The sequence below is a fragment of the Perca flavescens genome, chromosome 1 (genome assembly GCF_004354835.1).
Source record: "Perca flavescens isolate YP-PL-M2 chromosome 1, PFLA_1.0, whole genome shotgun sequence".
Classification (NCBI taxonomy): domain Eukaryota; kingdom Metazoa; phylum Chordata; class Actinopteri; order Perciformes; family Percidae; genus Perca; species Perca flavescens.
Genome location: NC_041331.1, coordinates 19,648,540 through 19,663,640, shown reverse-complemented (window position 1 = coordinate 19,663,640; position 15,101 = coordinate 19,648,540). Strand labels below are relative to the sequence as shown.

General features: G+C 40.6%; 3 protein-coding genes across 5 annotated transcripts in view; all 3 read right to left on the bottom strand.

Moving 5' to 3' along the window:
• Positions 1 to 560: 560 nt before the first annotated feature.
• mettl21ca (methyltransferase 21C, AARS1 lysine a) lies at positions 561 to 7,099 on the bottom strand. 2 transcript variants are annotated; one of them, XM_028576480.1, is made up of 5 exons: positions 6,860 to 7,099; positions 5,397 to 5,567; positions 5,149 to 5,294; positions 2,027 to 2,144; positions 561 to 1,727 (listed from the first exon to the last, which is right to left on the bottom strand). In XM_028576480.1, the coding sequence occupies exons 2-5, from the start codon at positions 5,545 to 5,547 to the stop codon at positions 1,342 to 1,344; spliced, it is 801 nt and encodes a 266-aa protein (XP_028432281.1). In that variant the 5' UTR covers positions 5,548 to 5,567; positions 6,860 to 7,099; the 3' UTR covers positions 561 to 1,341. The 2 variants fall into 2 exon arrangements, with proteins under 2 accessions (XP_028432281.1, XP_028432289.1); XM_028576488.1 differs by lacking the exon at positions 6,860 to 7,099 and having other exon boundaries at positions 5,149 to 5,296; positions 5,398 to 5,431.
• A 3,195-nt stretch (positions 7,100 to 10,294) lies between these two features.
• Positions 10,295 to 14,455, bottom strand: mettl21e (methyltransferase like 21e). Of its 2 annotated transcripts, none has more exons than XM_028576497.1 (5): positions 14,141 to 14,455; positions 12,123 to 12,283; positions 11,891 to 12,008; positions 11,687 to 11,784; positions 10,295 to 10,794 (listed from the first exon to the last, which is right to left on the bottom strand). In XM_028576497.1, the coding sequence occupies exons 1-5, from the start codon at positions 14,193 to 14,195 to the stop codon at positions 10,468 to 10,470; spliced, it is 759 nt and encodes a 252-aa protein (XP_028432298.1). In that variant the 5' UTR covers positions 14,196 to 14,455; the 3' UTR covers positions 10,295 to 10,467. The 2 variants fall into 2 exon arrangements, with proteins under 2 accessions (XP_028432298.1, XP_028432306.1); XM_028576505.1 differs by having other exon boundaries at positions 12,123 to 12,280; positions 14,141 to 14,454.
• Positions 14,456 to 14,853: 398 nt separating this feature from the next.
• ercc5 (excision repair cross-complementation group 5) overlaps positions 14,854 to 15,101 on the bottom strand; it is a 12,623-nt gene continuing 12,375 nt past the window's right edge. Inside the window, exon 15 of the mRNA XM_028576445.1 lies at positions 14,854 to 15,101. This exon is cut by the window's right edge and continues 543 nt beyond it. The gene's annotated coding sequence lies outside the window, so the exon portion shown is untranslated.

The following is a 15,101-nucleotide window of genomic DNA, read 5'->3' as shown; positions in this document are numbered from 1 at the left end:
ATTTCATAACTGATGTAGACACGCAGAGAAAGGGCTGCAACTATCAATTATTTTCTTTATCAATTAATCTACAGATTATTTGATTAACTGATACATTTATTTGCCTTAAAAATGTCCCACAGCCCAACATGACACGTTCAAATTGACTGTTTTGTCCCATAGTGGTCCAAAACCTAAAGATATTTAGGTTATCATATATTGTTGAAGTCCCGCACACTGTACATTACGCATGCAAATACATGGTGAAATAAAGTATTTGCATGCGTAATGGACAGTGTGCAGGACTTCTTCAATCAAAGTGTTACTGGTAACCTTTACCTTTTCCAACGCACCTGCCCCAGAAAAGAAGTGTGCAAAAGCGCTTTTGAATCGAGGTTATCATATATGAAACGGAAAAGCATTAAATCCGCACATTTGAGAAGCTGAAACCACCAAATGTTTGGCATTTGTTCTTAAAAGAAATAACTGAAAAGATGACCTGTCAATTAATTAATTAACTAATTGTTTTTACTTCAACACACATAACTGGTTTGATTGTAATGAACTATTCTTGGACCTTATGTAGCACAGGTTTGATTTATTCAGGCTAAATATGGTGCTTCACGAGGTAGTAAATATGGTTTACTACCTCGTAGTAAATATATGGTATGTTCAAGCAACAACTAAACTAAAACTCTTGCTGTACTGCCCTTCTTAGCATCTGTAGTGCTCGCTGGTTGCGAGCATCATAAAGCCTTTATAACAGATGATATAATATAATATATGATGAGATAATGGGCCCTGAAGCACACACAGGTAAAAGACCCTCCTCTCTACATAGCAGCATCTGACACTAAAAATGATATTTTACAGGTTTATCATGCAGTAACTACAGTTTGGGTGATGGTTGAAAACCTGAAAAAATTGCAACTGAAATTCAGCATTTTGTTTATGCTGGAGATGAAGAGAGGCTGTCTTAACTCTTACCACCCCTTCCTGCTACTACAGTTCCAAACGGACAATCTTTAATTATATTTTACAAATGAATATACAATTATTATATGAAACCATCAAAGGAAACCTGTGATGCAGGTTGAATTTTCTTAAAGCTGAGTTTTTTACTGTGAAAATAATTAAAATAGCTTTACTATTTATTATTATTATCATAGCTTAAAAAATGCACTGTGCCATTGTATTATTTGGAGAGAAAAATAAACAAAATTACTTAACTTAATGGTGGCAGATACTCGCCCTTTGACTTCCCAAAGAGTAATGTTAAGAACTTTAAACAGAGGCTCTGACTCAGGATTCCCTGGGCCCGTAGGGGCCCATTGAGTAATCCATCCATATCTTCTCCGTCTCTCACTCTCTACACGTTGCCATGAAGATCTTCATCTCTCCGTCTTCAGCCAGCAGACTCGTGTGGAAAGCCTTTTTAAATTTCTCCGTGAAAGTCAGATCAGCCTCATACCTCACCTTGTTGGCCCAGATCAGAGTCGTTCCTGGTTTGCAGAAATGCTTCATGGTGACCAGGAGCTCGTCCAGGAAGTCGTGATGGTAGACCACATCAGCTGCCAGCACGTAGTCGTATCGGTAGACTGATGTAGGGTAGGAGTGCTCCAGGTCGTCGCACCAGGACAGAGTTGCCACTTGGGGTGCGTATCTGCAGCGGCCCCTGGTGTTCCTGTTAAGGTTGGCTCTCAGGTTGCTCAGGGCCTCTGGAAGGTCTGTGGCTGTCACCCAGGCACCTGAGGACAGTATGACGTTCATTGTTTCAGATACTCCAAGCCCCCAGTCCATCTGAACTCCTAGTACTTCACCTGAACCCCCAATACACACTGAGAAGAACTGTATTGATTACCTAAAGCCCACATGCAAACATATTGACCTATATATTACTTTTTTTTTTTTACTTCAATGTGTGAGCCACCCAGATGTGTTCTCTTCTGTGTTTCTTCTTTTTAACTGCATTACTCCCCCACATCTTTGTTTCTTGTGTTTTGATTGACTTCTGCTCTGTACCTGTGCAAATGGCAAAAATTCTTACCGAGGAACGCTGCTACTACAGACAGGAGGCCAGTTCCTGCCCCGATCTCCAGGACCGCCTTGTCCATAAGACTCAACTGTTCGCGATGGGTGTCTAGGTAGTGACAGAGAGCCAGAGCCTTAAGGGGAAATCAAGATGACTTTGAGTTACAGTGGGGCAAAAAAGTATTTAGTCAGCCACCAATTGTGCAAGTTCTCCCACTTAAAAAGATGAGAGAGGCATGTAATTTTAATCGTAGTTACACTTCAACTATGAGAGACAAAATGAGAAAGAAAAAAAATCCAGAAAATCACACTGGAGGATTTTTTATGAATTTATTTGCAAATTATGGTGGAAAATAAGTATTTGGTCAATAACAAAAGTTCATCTCAATACTTTGTTATATAGCCTACCCTTTGTTGGCAATGACAGAGGTCAAACGTTTTCTGTAAGTCTTCACAAGGTTTTTACACAGTGTTGCTGGTATTTTGTCCCATTCCTCCATGCAGATCTCCTCTAGAGCAGTGATGTTTTGGGGCTGTCGCTGGGCAACACAGACTTTCAACTCCCTCCAAAGATTTTCTATGGGGTTGAGATCTGGAGTCTGGCTAGGCCACTCCAGGACCTTGAAATGCTTCTTACGAAGCCACTCCTTCGTTGCCCGGGCGGTGTGTTTGGGATCATTGTCATGCTTAACCCTTGTGTTGTTTTCCCGTCAACCTTGAAAAAAAACACTTTTTTTCCGGATGTTTTTTGTTTTTGCTTTTTCCATTTTAAATTGTAAATTTATTTTTCAGCGCTTATTTCTACTTCCCATATTTTCTGATATGAAACAAAAATTGAAAACGGGTCAATTTGTCCCGAAGTCAACACAAGGGTTAAAGACCCAGTCACGTTTCATCTTCAATGCCCTTGCTGATGGAAGGAAGTTTTCACTCAAAATCTCACAATACATGGCCCCATTCATTCTTTCCTTTACACGGATCAGTCATCCTGGTCCCTTTGCAGAAAAACAGCCCCAAAGCATGATGTTTCCACCCCCATGCTTCACAGTAGGTATGGTGTTCTTTGGATGCAACTCAGCATTCTTTCTCCTCCAAACACAACGAGTTGAGTTTTTAGTTCTATTTTGGTTTCATCTGACCATATGACATTCTCCCAATCCTCTTCTGGATCATCCAAATGCTCTCTAGCAAACTTCAGACTGGCCTGGACATGTACTGGCTTAAGCAGGGGGACACAGCTGGCATTGCAGGATTTGAGTCCCTGGCGGCGTAGTGGGTTACTGATGGTAGCTTTTGTTACTTTGGTCCCAGCTCTCTGCAGGTCATTCACTAGGTCCCCCTCATGTGGTTCTGGGATTTTTGCTCACCATTCTTGTGATCATTTTGACCCCACGGGGTGAGATTTTGCGTGGAGCCCCAGATCGAGGGAGATTATCAGTGGTCTTGTATGTCTTCCATTTTCTAATGATTGCTCCCACAGTTGATTTCTTCACAACAAGCTGATTACCTATTGCAGATACAGTCTTCCCAGCCTGGTGCAGCTCTACAATTTTGTTTCTGGTGTCCTTTGACAGCTCTTTGGTCTTGGCCATAGTGGAGTTTGGAGTGTGACTGTTTGAGGTTGTGGACAGGTGTCTTTTATACTGATTTACCAATTAATTCATTAAAAATCCTACAATGTGATTTTCTGGATTTTTTTTTCTCATTTTGTCTCTCATAGTTGAAGTGTACCTATGATGAAAATTACAGGAAACGGTGAGATGAGATATAAAATGGCAATTTTAATGGCAACAAGGTATTTTTATGTGAATAAGAAGCAGTGGTTATGTAGGGTGACCAGACGTCCCGGTTTGATCGGGACAGTCCCGATTTTGAGTTGCTTGTCCCAAGAAGCCCCAAAAGCCTGTCGGGACACTGGTTTACACCAACCACTATGAAATTGTCCCGGTTAAAAAGTTAAAATGCTGACAGCTAAACGGTGTAAAAGTGTGAGTGTATTGTAGAGGATTCCAACAGCGGGATGTACAACAGTCTGCTGCTAAAGTTATGAGCTAAAAGACACAAACTAGCTAGCACTTGGTCACTGGCTCACTGCTGTTGTCGGAAAAACAACACAGACGTGAATAAAGGTTGCGTTTACTTAAAACTGGTAAAACTTGTGCATTTATAGTTATTGTAAACTACCCTTTTCTCATCTGTTTTTGTCGTTTAACAGGAATTAAATGCTAAAGGAAGTTATTGTTAAAAGTTATTGTTATAAATTTTTTATAGATCATTTAAATTCACCCCTTTTTTTGTGCTGATCCGAAAATGTATCCGATTTGTGACTCATAACCATGATCCAATCCAACTGTGAGTTTTGTGATCTGTTGCACCCCTATACAAAACCATTCCAAATAATCAAAGTGATGTAAGGCAAAACAGGTTATTGAACTCATGTCAATTCCTGATGATTCATAAGATATAAAGGAATGAAGTAGTGCACAAATCATGAATTAATTCATGCATGAATTCATAATTCATGTTCCCTTACCGTAAAGTGTTCCCATAACTTTAGTTCAAGCCTGTGGCAGCAGTTCCAAATAATTATTTTAGTGCCATGCAATGAATAATACCTTTTCACAAAACGTTTCTCACAAGTTCAGTGGGTGCATTTTCCTAAAGAATGCTTTAATTCTGAAAAATAAAGTTGGTCCCCCACAAAACTCACTCAATGTCTGTTAATATTATTTTTTAGATATGCAGGCTACATACCAAGAAAATTCATGAATATTAACTGAGAAACCCCATTATGTTGTGAGCAGTATAGTGTTGCCGTTGTCAAAATTGTGTCTAATCTGTCTGTGTCTATGTCTGACCTGGGCTGGCACATGTTCACGTTAAAAAGCGTGTGCATGCACGAGCGCTGCGGTCACACGCAAAGTGTCCCAGTTTTAGTTCTGGGAAATCTGGTCACCCTAGTCTAGGGGCCTCAGAGTTTAGGCGGCAGCATCTCCATATATGACATCCCCATAATCCAAAACTGGCACTAACACTTTGGCATGTGATAGCATCAGTAAACAGAGCCTTTCTATACAAAATAAAACACATGTACTGTCATATTGTGGTGAATGAGGTTGCAAAAAAGATCCTACTCACCGCTGGCCATATCATGCCTGCATAGGAGTCAAGACCACCCCTGATGACGATCTCCTGGCCCACGTAATTGTACACCTCTTTATCTGCTTTGTAGAAGAAACACGGAGCCCAGGCTGGTCTTTGTTGCTTCTGGACGGCTGACTCATCTGATTGATACAAAAGTCAGATGCTCAGTTCTCTGTGGACTCTGCTCAGTGTGAGTTTGGAAACGTTTCATTTCCTGCTTTTTAATGCATAGTTTATCTGACCTTTTTTTTCTTCTTTATCTTCTTCACCCCCATCTTCTTCCTCTTCTTCCTTCTCCTCCTCCTCGCCTTCCTTTTCTTCGTCCTCCTTGCCTTCCTCTCCGCTTCTCATATAACTGGTTCCCTCCAAACAGTACGTGGACAAAGTATCCATATCAAATGTATACTGTTGGACTTGGAAAGACAGGTAGAAGATATGCATTAGAGATTGAACTTCAATTAAACCTTTTTTAATTCTAATGCTTATTTTTTGTATTCCTTTTTCTCTTAACTTACAGTAGTTACCTTTTTTCTGTCTTTCATGTCTTTGCTACCAAAGTGAGAACAGACTAGGGGATATACAAGATTATTTGCAAGATTTTGCATTCATATATTTTGATATTTTACTTAATAATTAGCTACTGTGTTTATATCATTATTTTACTTGTAACTGCAGTCCTACAGTTTACCCAGCTAAACAGACCCTATATACACCCTCCCCCCGGCGGTACCCCTTCTCTGCTTCTCTTCGTAGTCATCAGATTCATCTACCAACCCTTATAGGTTATATATAGGTTATAGGTTTGCCTTGCACCAGCTCTTTACTATGCTGTTATAGTTCTAGACTGCCGGGGTACCTCCTTTGACACACTGAGCTCCTCTCTCCTCTCTCTTTCCATCTGTCTGCATCCATGTCCCAGAAATGCTCGTTAGTAACTTAGCTCTGGTGAGCTTATTCCCCGGAGTCCTTGTGTTTTTTTTCGCCTAGCAGTTTTCCTTGGATTAGGGTGGCACCTAAATCATGGCTGCAGCTGTCGCTGTGGTCCTGCTCCGCGCCCTGCTATGCCCTGCTACACCCTGCTACGCTCTGCAGTGTCCAGCTACGCCCCCCTACATCCTGCTACGTCCTGCTATGCCCCGCAGTGCCCTGATACACCCAGTAAGGCCCTGCTACGTCATGAACTACTACAACTACTATTTCTAGTCATAGTTCCATTATCTTTATTGTGACTATTATTGCCACTGTTCATCACACCCCCAACCGGCACCGTCAGACACCGCCTACCAAGAGCCTGGGTCTGTCCAAGGTTTCTTCCTAAAAGGAGTTTTTCCTTGCCACTGTTGCATTAAAGGCTTGCTCTTGGGGGAATTACTGGAATTGTTGGGTCTTTGTAAATTATAGTGTGTTCTAGACCTACTCTATGTGTAAAGTGTCTTAAGATAACTCTTGTTATAATTTGATACTATAAATAAAATTGAATTGAATTGAATTAAATAGGCAAAACAAGTCCTCTAATGTGACCAGGAACAGAGCACAAGATTATTTTCAGTCAGACTACCTACATGGGAGACATGTTTCCAAACCCTAACACCCTACGTCCAAAGTCTTGTTAAAAAAGTTCTCTCTGCAAGAGCTTCCCACACAGCTTGTGTGAATAAAGTGAAAACGTCATGCTCAAACACCCTACCTGTGATCTTTGGCCTACCTGCTGCTGCTTTATTTCCCAGTGAAGGATCTCAGGAGCAATGCATCTGGAGACCTCTGATTTTGAGGTTATAGTCTCAGCATCCTGTTGGTTACACCCATCATCAACACAAGGGCATGAGGGTATTTTTAGAGCCGTGCTCACTAGGAGAAATGAACACAAGCAAGCTACAAGATCAGAGCGCACGTACACACAAACACACACGCACACACACACACACACACACGCGCTCACACACACACAAACAAAGATGAGTCGGTGAGGGAACCAAAAGGAGAGAAAGAATGACGGGAATGTCATGATACCAACAGCCATGTATTTTTGCTTCCAGTGTCGCTTAAGGACTTGTCTGCTGGTGCTTTCCAGAAGCCTCCTCGGTCTGTAACCTCATACTGGATATCATTTGAAAAGATATAATATGAAGGTCTAAAAAACCTACGGACACATATTGCACGTTACACTGGTAACGCACCCCCAGACCAAAACAGCATGTGTTTGGCTTGAGTGCATCTTGGCAGAAAACCATGAATGTGTGTGTTGGCACTGAACCATTTAAAGCCTCATTAACTTATTTTAATTGCTGTTAAGTTTATGTCACTTCTTCTGAAACACTGTTATCAGACAGTAAAGATAAATGAAGATGAAAGTCAGGTCTTATCAGAATCAGTTTTCATGGCCATGTGTAATACAAGGAATTTGACTCCAGCTTTATTGTTGCTCTCACAGCATTAATTATACAGAAATAGACATATGGCTAAAAACAAGGACAACATAGTTGAACAAACAAACATTTTACTACTATGTACAGATATGTTTGTACATAAAAAGTGTATATATACACATACATAAGCATACACAAACGTAGACACACACACATACACACGTAAACAAACAGCTCTGTGCAAAGGTCTATGTAAAGAGCTTGCTAGCTTGCTTGTTTTACCTGCAACAACCTCAATTGCTTTACCAGAGATGGGAGGCAACAGGATCAAGACTGGCATGCAAAACCCATGTATTAACATTACATTCAGCCTTGGCCATGAAGTATCACCTCCCAGTTTCAGATATCATCATTCTAAATACACTCACATCCCAAAACTTTAAATCCATCCCGAACCTCAGCAAGGGTTGATGTCTTATTTAGATAAAAGATACAAGTTTTATGATGCAAGGCAGCATTTCAGCTCTGTCTCTCAATGAAAGGTTGTATTTTATCAAGAGACTGTTGAAAGAGTGCTAAAGTTAACCGATACCTCTTTAGGGTCGCAGTCTTCAACAGTTGAGTATTGGTTTGGCTTGACAATGATACACGGTGCAACCAGTTTAGATAGCCTCTCTTGTTCCTCTTTAATCCAGCTTGTGTTCCAGCAGCCAAAAACATATCCATCACACGGGCAAAAAGACAAGGAATGGCAGGACAGAAAATGTTGGAGGATTTGGAATCATGACTTAGATATCAGATAGGTCATATTTATAGCAGGTGACTTGAACTTACTCGTTCCAAGATAATCAAGCTAACTGGTGAGTTTCCAAAACATGCAGAGTTTGTGTACGACTCATCTTACTGAAGCAGCCCAATATGGAGGACCTCTCTTTCTTTATTTGACCTCTTTAAAGTGTTTTGCTGGTGAAATATTACCCAAAGAAGTCTCATCTAGGTGTAAACATAAATGTTGCAAATAATGATTACATTTGTTGGATTTATATCGGATTTGATTAATGGAAGATGTTTGTACATTAATGTGCAGCAGCAGTGTGATTATTATGTTTATATTAAACTATAGTAAATATTAATTATGAATGTAGGCCTATGTATGATGGAAGACCTCATACTATTTTCTTTTTTTTCTTATGCCACATCATGCAGTGGTGATGAACATTAAAGTCTGAAAATAATAAATACAATATATTGTTTTGCATTTTTAACAACAACATTGTTGTGTTTTTTTTATATGTTACTGTCCCAATTATAAAATGTAAGTGCCTCTGATTGGCTTACCCTGATATTCTTACCCTAACTTTAACCAATCTCACTCCTCATGCATAAACCTAATCAACATATCAACCAATCAGAGGTGGGTCATGCCTTTGCCCGTCCTTTTGGACCATTCATTCTAGCATCAACCATCAAGTCAAACATCAGACCTGTAATAACCAATTTCTCTGCCACTTGGGGGCAGTGGGAACCGGCTGTGAACACAACACTGATATTACATCTTTTAAGTTGCTATGCAAACAGATGCTTATTTACACATCCAGCAGTTACAGAGCAACATTATCATTAATTTGGAGTCGAGGTTGTGGCAACCTGATGAATGTGAGTCCAATATTCACTCTCCTTTTAGCTCTGTTTTTGGTCCCTACCAACTCTTTAAGGAAATATCTGGAGCTTTAGCTGCTAAATGCTCCACTAGGTTCACCAGCAAGCCTCTAACTGGATCTGTCTGCTGTTTGGTACTGAGCAGGTAGTGTACAGTAATTTGCTTTTAGAGCTTTTTGGCTTAAAATGACGCTATGAAAGTGGTGAAAGTGAATCAAAACAGTAGTTGCATCAGGACATCCCAGACTTCACTTGTCAGGTTCAGCTATACATTGTCTGACCCGCTAAACAATCACCAGCCTCCAGTTGTACTTTAAAGCTCTGCTCAACTTTGCTTGCTGCTGCCGGTTAACATTATCAGGTTAACGCTCCAGTCATTCACGGCCCCCAGAGGATTCATCTTAAGAGAACCATCAGTGACTTGATCCAACAGTACAGGCAATCCATTCAACAGTTGAGATCCTGAAATAAATAGTATACGTCTCCTGTCCTTGTTAAAACTGGCAATGATAATAAAACCTGATCATAATGACCATGTGAAGTCAAACAGCAACAGACCTCCTAAATAAGATCCACTAGCTCATCAGAAATCCACTTGAAAAATCCAGAGCCATGTTCGCCCACATCATCAGAGCTGTGAGCTGACTGGAACAAAACAACATTGTCAGCCAAGATCTGAAGTGTCCGTGCTGCTGTTGAATGACAACCAGCTTCAAAAAAAGATATCACTTTGATCCTGCAGAGGTGCTTCTTGACCAATATGACCTAAAAGAAAACAACATTTGGAGCATTGATGTCATCATTAGGGTGAAAAATCCAAAATGCCCACTTACTAAACATGAAAAAGCCTAAAGTGTATCAAAACATACAGAGTTGCCAGTTTATCAAAATGATCAGATCAGCAATAAATAAGACTGTTCAGCTTTTGTTGACAGCGTGTCAGATTGAATTCATTGGTCATTTTGGAGGTTATGGTGTTGTTAATTAGTACTGCATTATATTTAAATGTTTCTAGTAGATAAATACACCAGTTAATACAGTAAATAATAGAATACAAATGTGTAAAAACATGGATGACAATTTGAGATTGTGATATTCTGGCACATGAAACTACAAACATCATAAAGTCTTTATGTAAAAGAGACATTTAGACATTTGCACAAGAGATCCATGAAAACATTACACAGAATAAATTATAGATTCCCATTCAGTAACACAATTTACATTTGACCTAATTCTGCAGTCACAGAAACACACAAAAATACACAAACAATGAATATACATTGTGTTAGGCAGCAGCCTGTCCCTGGTCTTTAGTCCTCTTGTCCTTCCTCCAGGCTCTGTACAGTTTGATACTCAGACTGGGGAGGTCGTACAGCTCCTCCATGTGGAAGCGTTGCCGAAAGCGGTCAACGAAGCTGTTCTCAGGGTCCAGACGAAAACGCATGGCCCACAGGATCTGTGTGCTTTCCTGGCACAGGTAGTCAAAAGTGTCCATCAGCTCCTCCAGGTAAGGATGGGAGTACACCACATCAGCTGCCAGGATGTAGTCGAAACAATGTGTGGCACGGGGGAAACGCTGCTCCACCTCCGGACCCCAGATGAGCTCTGTGACCTAGAAACAGAGATGATTTAGGGTTGATTCATTTTTCACATTATTTATAAGGCAAAGCCTACTTTTGCATACTCATACTTAAAGGTCCCATGACATGGTGCTCTTTGGATGCTTTTATATAGACCTTAGTGGTCCCCTAATACTGTATCTGAATTCTCTTTTCCGAAATTCAGCCTTGGTGCAGAATTACAGCCACTAGAGCCAGTCCCACAATGAGCTTTCCTTAGTATGTGCCATTTCTGTACTGAGGAGGAAACTTTGCTCGTTTGAAAGCCATGATGTCTCTCTCTCCTGGGTGGGCCAAATTCTCTGAACTCAGAGACCTAAGGAGCAGATTCCAGATCGGCCCATCTGAGCTTTCATTTTCTCAAAGGAAGAGCAGGATACCCAGGGCTCGGTTTACACCTATCACTATTTCTAGCCACTGGGGGACCACAGGCAGTGCATTTCATGAAATGACACGGTAGATGTCATATTTGGTCCATGACCCAAATATACACAGAGAAAAACAACCAAACAAAATGCAACATATATTGCTGATGGTTGTCTTGTCAAAAGCTCCTTGGCTGGATTTTTTTGTATTTCTATCTATATAATAAATATAAAATAATAAATAATAAACAAAAAACGTTTTAGAAAGTTTTTTTTGGGGCATTTTAAGCCTTTATTAGATAGGACAGCTGAAGACAGGAAAGGAGGAATGACATGCAGCAAAGGGCCGCAGGTCAGAATCAAACCAGCGGCCGCTGCAGCAAGGACTGAGCCTCTGTAGACGGGGCGTAAGTTCAACCAGGTGAGCTACCCATGCGCCCCATATCTAAATGTATTTTTTTTTTATGTTATCAACTTGACAGTATGAAATTGTTACTACAGAAGTGAATAGAAATCCTACCACAGGGATGTACTTGCATCGGTCCCTGGTGTTGCGCATAACATTGTACTGGAGGTTCCCCAAAACATCTGGCAGGTCAGTGGAGGTCACCTTAGCACCTGGAAAGAGACAGTGCAGCTAAGTGTTAAAGGAAATGAGATACAAAAAGGAACTGAAACAGCAAAGAGACTGGTGAGAACTAATCACTGGATTTTGTTTTCGTACCCAACAGGCTGGATACAATGGAGACCAGCCCAGTTCCAGCACCCAGTTCAATCACATTTTTGTCCGTCAGGTTGTGTTTGTCTCGGTTGGTCTCTAAGAAATGACACAACACCATCGCCTGTTGGGGGACACAAAGTGATAGTTCACTTGACAGGAAAAAAAAAAAAAAAAAAAAAAAAAGAGGACAGTACAGCAGCTAAATATTTGGGATAATGTATACGTTTGGGCATACCGAGGGCCAGAGTACAGCTCCATAGAGGTCTGTGGACTCTTTGATACGGATTTCCAGATCAGAAAAGATGTATCCCTCCCAGGCCTCCGGGCCCATGATGGAGGGGTGGAAACAGCGAGCCATTATGGCTTTGGCTAGCTCTGCATCCACAGCAGCACCTGCTTTTGCATCCATGGGAGAGACAGGTAAAAAAAAGCTTACAAAGTGAGGACAATTGTGCCGGCAAAGTAACCAAAACACGTTACAATACAGATCAGTAGCCTCAAGCAAATACTAGTTTTGTAAAAGATCATAATGGTGTCGTTTATGTGTTGGTATTGGCAGAGGTGTTAAGTCAAGTCTATGTCAATTTTTGAGTTCAAAGTGAACTGTTTGCAGTCTCTTCCCATCTGTTGTGAGCACTGTTCCACGTTCCCACTGCTCTTTTAATAATTCATTTTGAGGTGCGGCAACAACAGTAACTCAGTTTAAATTGAAACACATTGCTAATTAGTTGTTCAGCTTAATATGGCCTTAGTACTTGTGATTCTCAGGAGTTGCTGACTGAATTGCTGGTGCATCACAATTGTGTGACATTGCAATGGAAAGACCAAAGGAGCAGTGTGTAAGAGTTAGTGGCATCTAGTGGTGAGGTTGAGATTACAACCAGCTGAATACCCCTTCCCTCACCCTCCCTTTTCAAGCATGTAGAAAACCCTATGGTGGCCTTCAGGTAGAATAAACAATGAAAAAGGACCTCTCTAGAGCCACTGTTTGGTCATCCGTTCTGGGTTACTGTAGCAACATGGCGATGCAACGTGGCGGGCTTTGTGAACATGCACCCCTATGAAATGCTCATTCTAACAAAAACAATTCATAGTTTCAGGTGATTAAACGCTAATGAAGACATAATTATGAATATGCCAATCAATCAATCAATCATTAAATAATTTTTTTTTTTTGAATTCAATTTGAAATTGTATGAGGTACAATTCCAGTGAAATGTAATCCCATCAGCCCCTTCAACTTGTACATGATTCATCATAAAGCAGGGTTTTTCCTGGCTCACAATGGGTCTTTGGGGGTGGGGGGCATTAAGTACATTAAGCACATTAACCTCCTCCACTGTAGAGGAGTGGAAGCAGAAATCTCATAGATGGGTATTTCAGAATTTAGCCAAATAAAAGCCAAACTATCTGAACGGCTAGATACCACAGAGTAAGAAAGTAATTTTGGTTAAAAAAATAATTAAAAAAATTAGTTGGAAGAAAATCTCTGTGAGACAGAAAACCATCAACAACATGATAAGACTGCGGGGCTGTTGTGCAGGATTGGTCGGTGTTTCTTTTATTTTGTCCATCACTGCACATCACTTAAATGTGACACTAAAATATTCCAGCCTTAAATCAAGCAGATGAGTAATCATGTTGTTTTTTTCTTTCATATCACATTACAGGTAACATTTGATTCTCTGCTCTATAAATAAATCCCATTTAGTCTCATAATGCCCCTCTGATCCTGCTGTGTTTGTTTGTAACATCATGCCAGTGTGTGAGACTCCAGCTATGTGTCAGCGCCAACGGTTACTAACAGCACCTGACACACATCTTCAGTTACGTATGCAACACTGGTTTAGAGAAAAAGGTCAGGGGAGCCCACGGAGTGACGATGCAAAGGTTGAAAAGTGCTTATGAGATCAATTCATAGCTGTTGCGTGTATAAATATCTTGGTTATATTTGTCATTAACAAGCAGAGATGCAATTGTTGCATGGAATACATATTTCAACACAGCCAAACAGCTAACAAGCTCGGACATTAAATGCTCAGCTGGTTTATTGGATTTAAATTAAACTATGCATGCATTCGACCTCTGAAATGTTTAAGACACAAGTGTTTCAAAAAGAAAAAGGCTTTCTTAAAAATTGTGACCTTGTTTAAAAAAAAATAGCAAAACCTGTGCCATACAGCCAGTAAAGCCACTGAAATGAGAAATAATCCTTAGTTTTTGTTGTTGTTGTGTATTACTCCAAATTCTCACCATCTTCCTTGGTCTTGGAGTCCTCCTTCATGACCCTTGGCTGTTGAGTCTCCATGTTTGAAGGAGTCCAAGCATGGAGGGCAAGAACGCCCCAAACAGAAAATCTACAGCAGCCAACTGCCGTTCTTGATTTGTGGTCCCTGATGAAGTCCTTTGGATTTGGGTCACTGTGGATCTAGTCTCGCATTGGATCCAGATCTCAAGCAGGCTGTTGGCTGGCACCCTTTCCCAACTTCTTGCCCAACCACCTCTACTCCACCCAACATTTCTAGCTCTCTCTGGGCATGCTTAAAACCCTTCTCTGATGCAATATGACTGAGGGACAGCAACAGCTGTTCATTCCAACTGCTGAACTGGAGCTGGGGAGTGAAAAGGAGGGGTAATGTTTTAAATAAAAAAAAAAAAAAAAAAAAAAAAAAAAACTACTAACAAGTTAAAATACCACTGCAAGCTGCAAGTTATAGAAATGTCATGTATTTATTCAGACACGCTAGAATTTTTTTTCACATGTGCAAAAGCCTCAATGGTGAGGGTCCAAGGCAGGGGGGGAGGGGCAGAGGGGGAGGGGGGGGGCAGGCAGAAGTCGACTGAAATACTGCCTGAAAGAAATGCAATGGATGTGGGGCGCTGAAGACATGCACCTGTCTTAAAGTCTTTAGCACAACAAATAACAAGCCTGAGCCAAACTATGGAAAGACTTCAACTACAAACAATGTACCTCAAAGATTTAATGCAACATATTGCCAATCCTCTCACAGATATACAGTACGTCTCAATAGTTTACAAAACATATTCTGAAAGAATACAGAAAAAGCTCAATTCATCACGGTTCATGATTCATATTCACCTTATACATATCAAATATAACTTCACAGACATTATTTGGGAGTGTGTGACATTGTGTTTCACACTCAATATCCGAATTGCTTGGAAAATTTCTGTAAATGTTATGTTGAGTTTT

What these genes read in the sequence shown, in the direction of transcription:
- mettl21ca (XM_028576480.1), bottom strand. Translation starts at nt 5,547, where the DNA reads ATGGATACTTTGTCCACGTACTGTTTGGAGGGAACCAGTTATATGAGA. An exon ending in AGATAAAGAAGAAAAAAAAG is followed by an intron (nt 5,295 to 5,396) that starts GTCAGATAAACT and finishes TGTATCAATCAG; the next exon opens with ATGAGTCAGCCGTCCAGAAG. An exon ending in CAGGCATGATATGGCCAGCG is followed by an intron (nt 2,145 to 5,148) that starts GTGAGTAGGATC and finishes TTTCCCCTTAAG; the next exon opens with GCTCTGGCTCTCTGTCACTA.
- mettl21e (XM_028576497.1), bottom strand. Translation starts at nt 14,195, where the DNA reads ATGGAGACTCAACAGCCAAGGGTCATGAAGGAGGACTCCAAGACCAAG. An exon ending in CTCCAAGACCAAGGAAGATG is followed by an intron (nt 12,284 to 14,140) that starts GTGAGAATTTGG and finishes TGGATGCAAAAG; the next exon opens with CAGGTGCTGCTGTGGATGCA. An exon ending in GAGCTGTACTCTGGCCCTCG is followed by an intron (nt 12,009 to 12,122) that starts GTATGCCCAAAC and finishes GTCCCCCAACAG; the next exon opens with GCGATGGTGTTGTGTCATTT.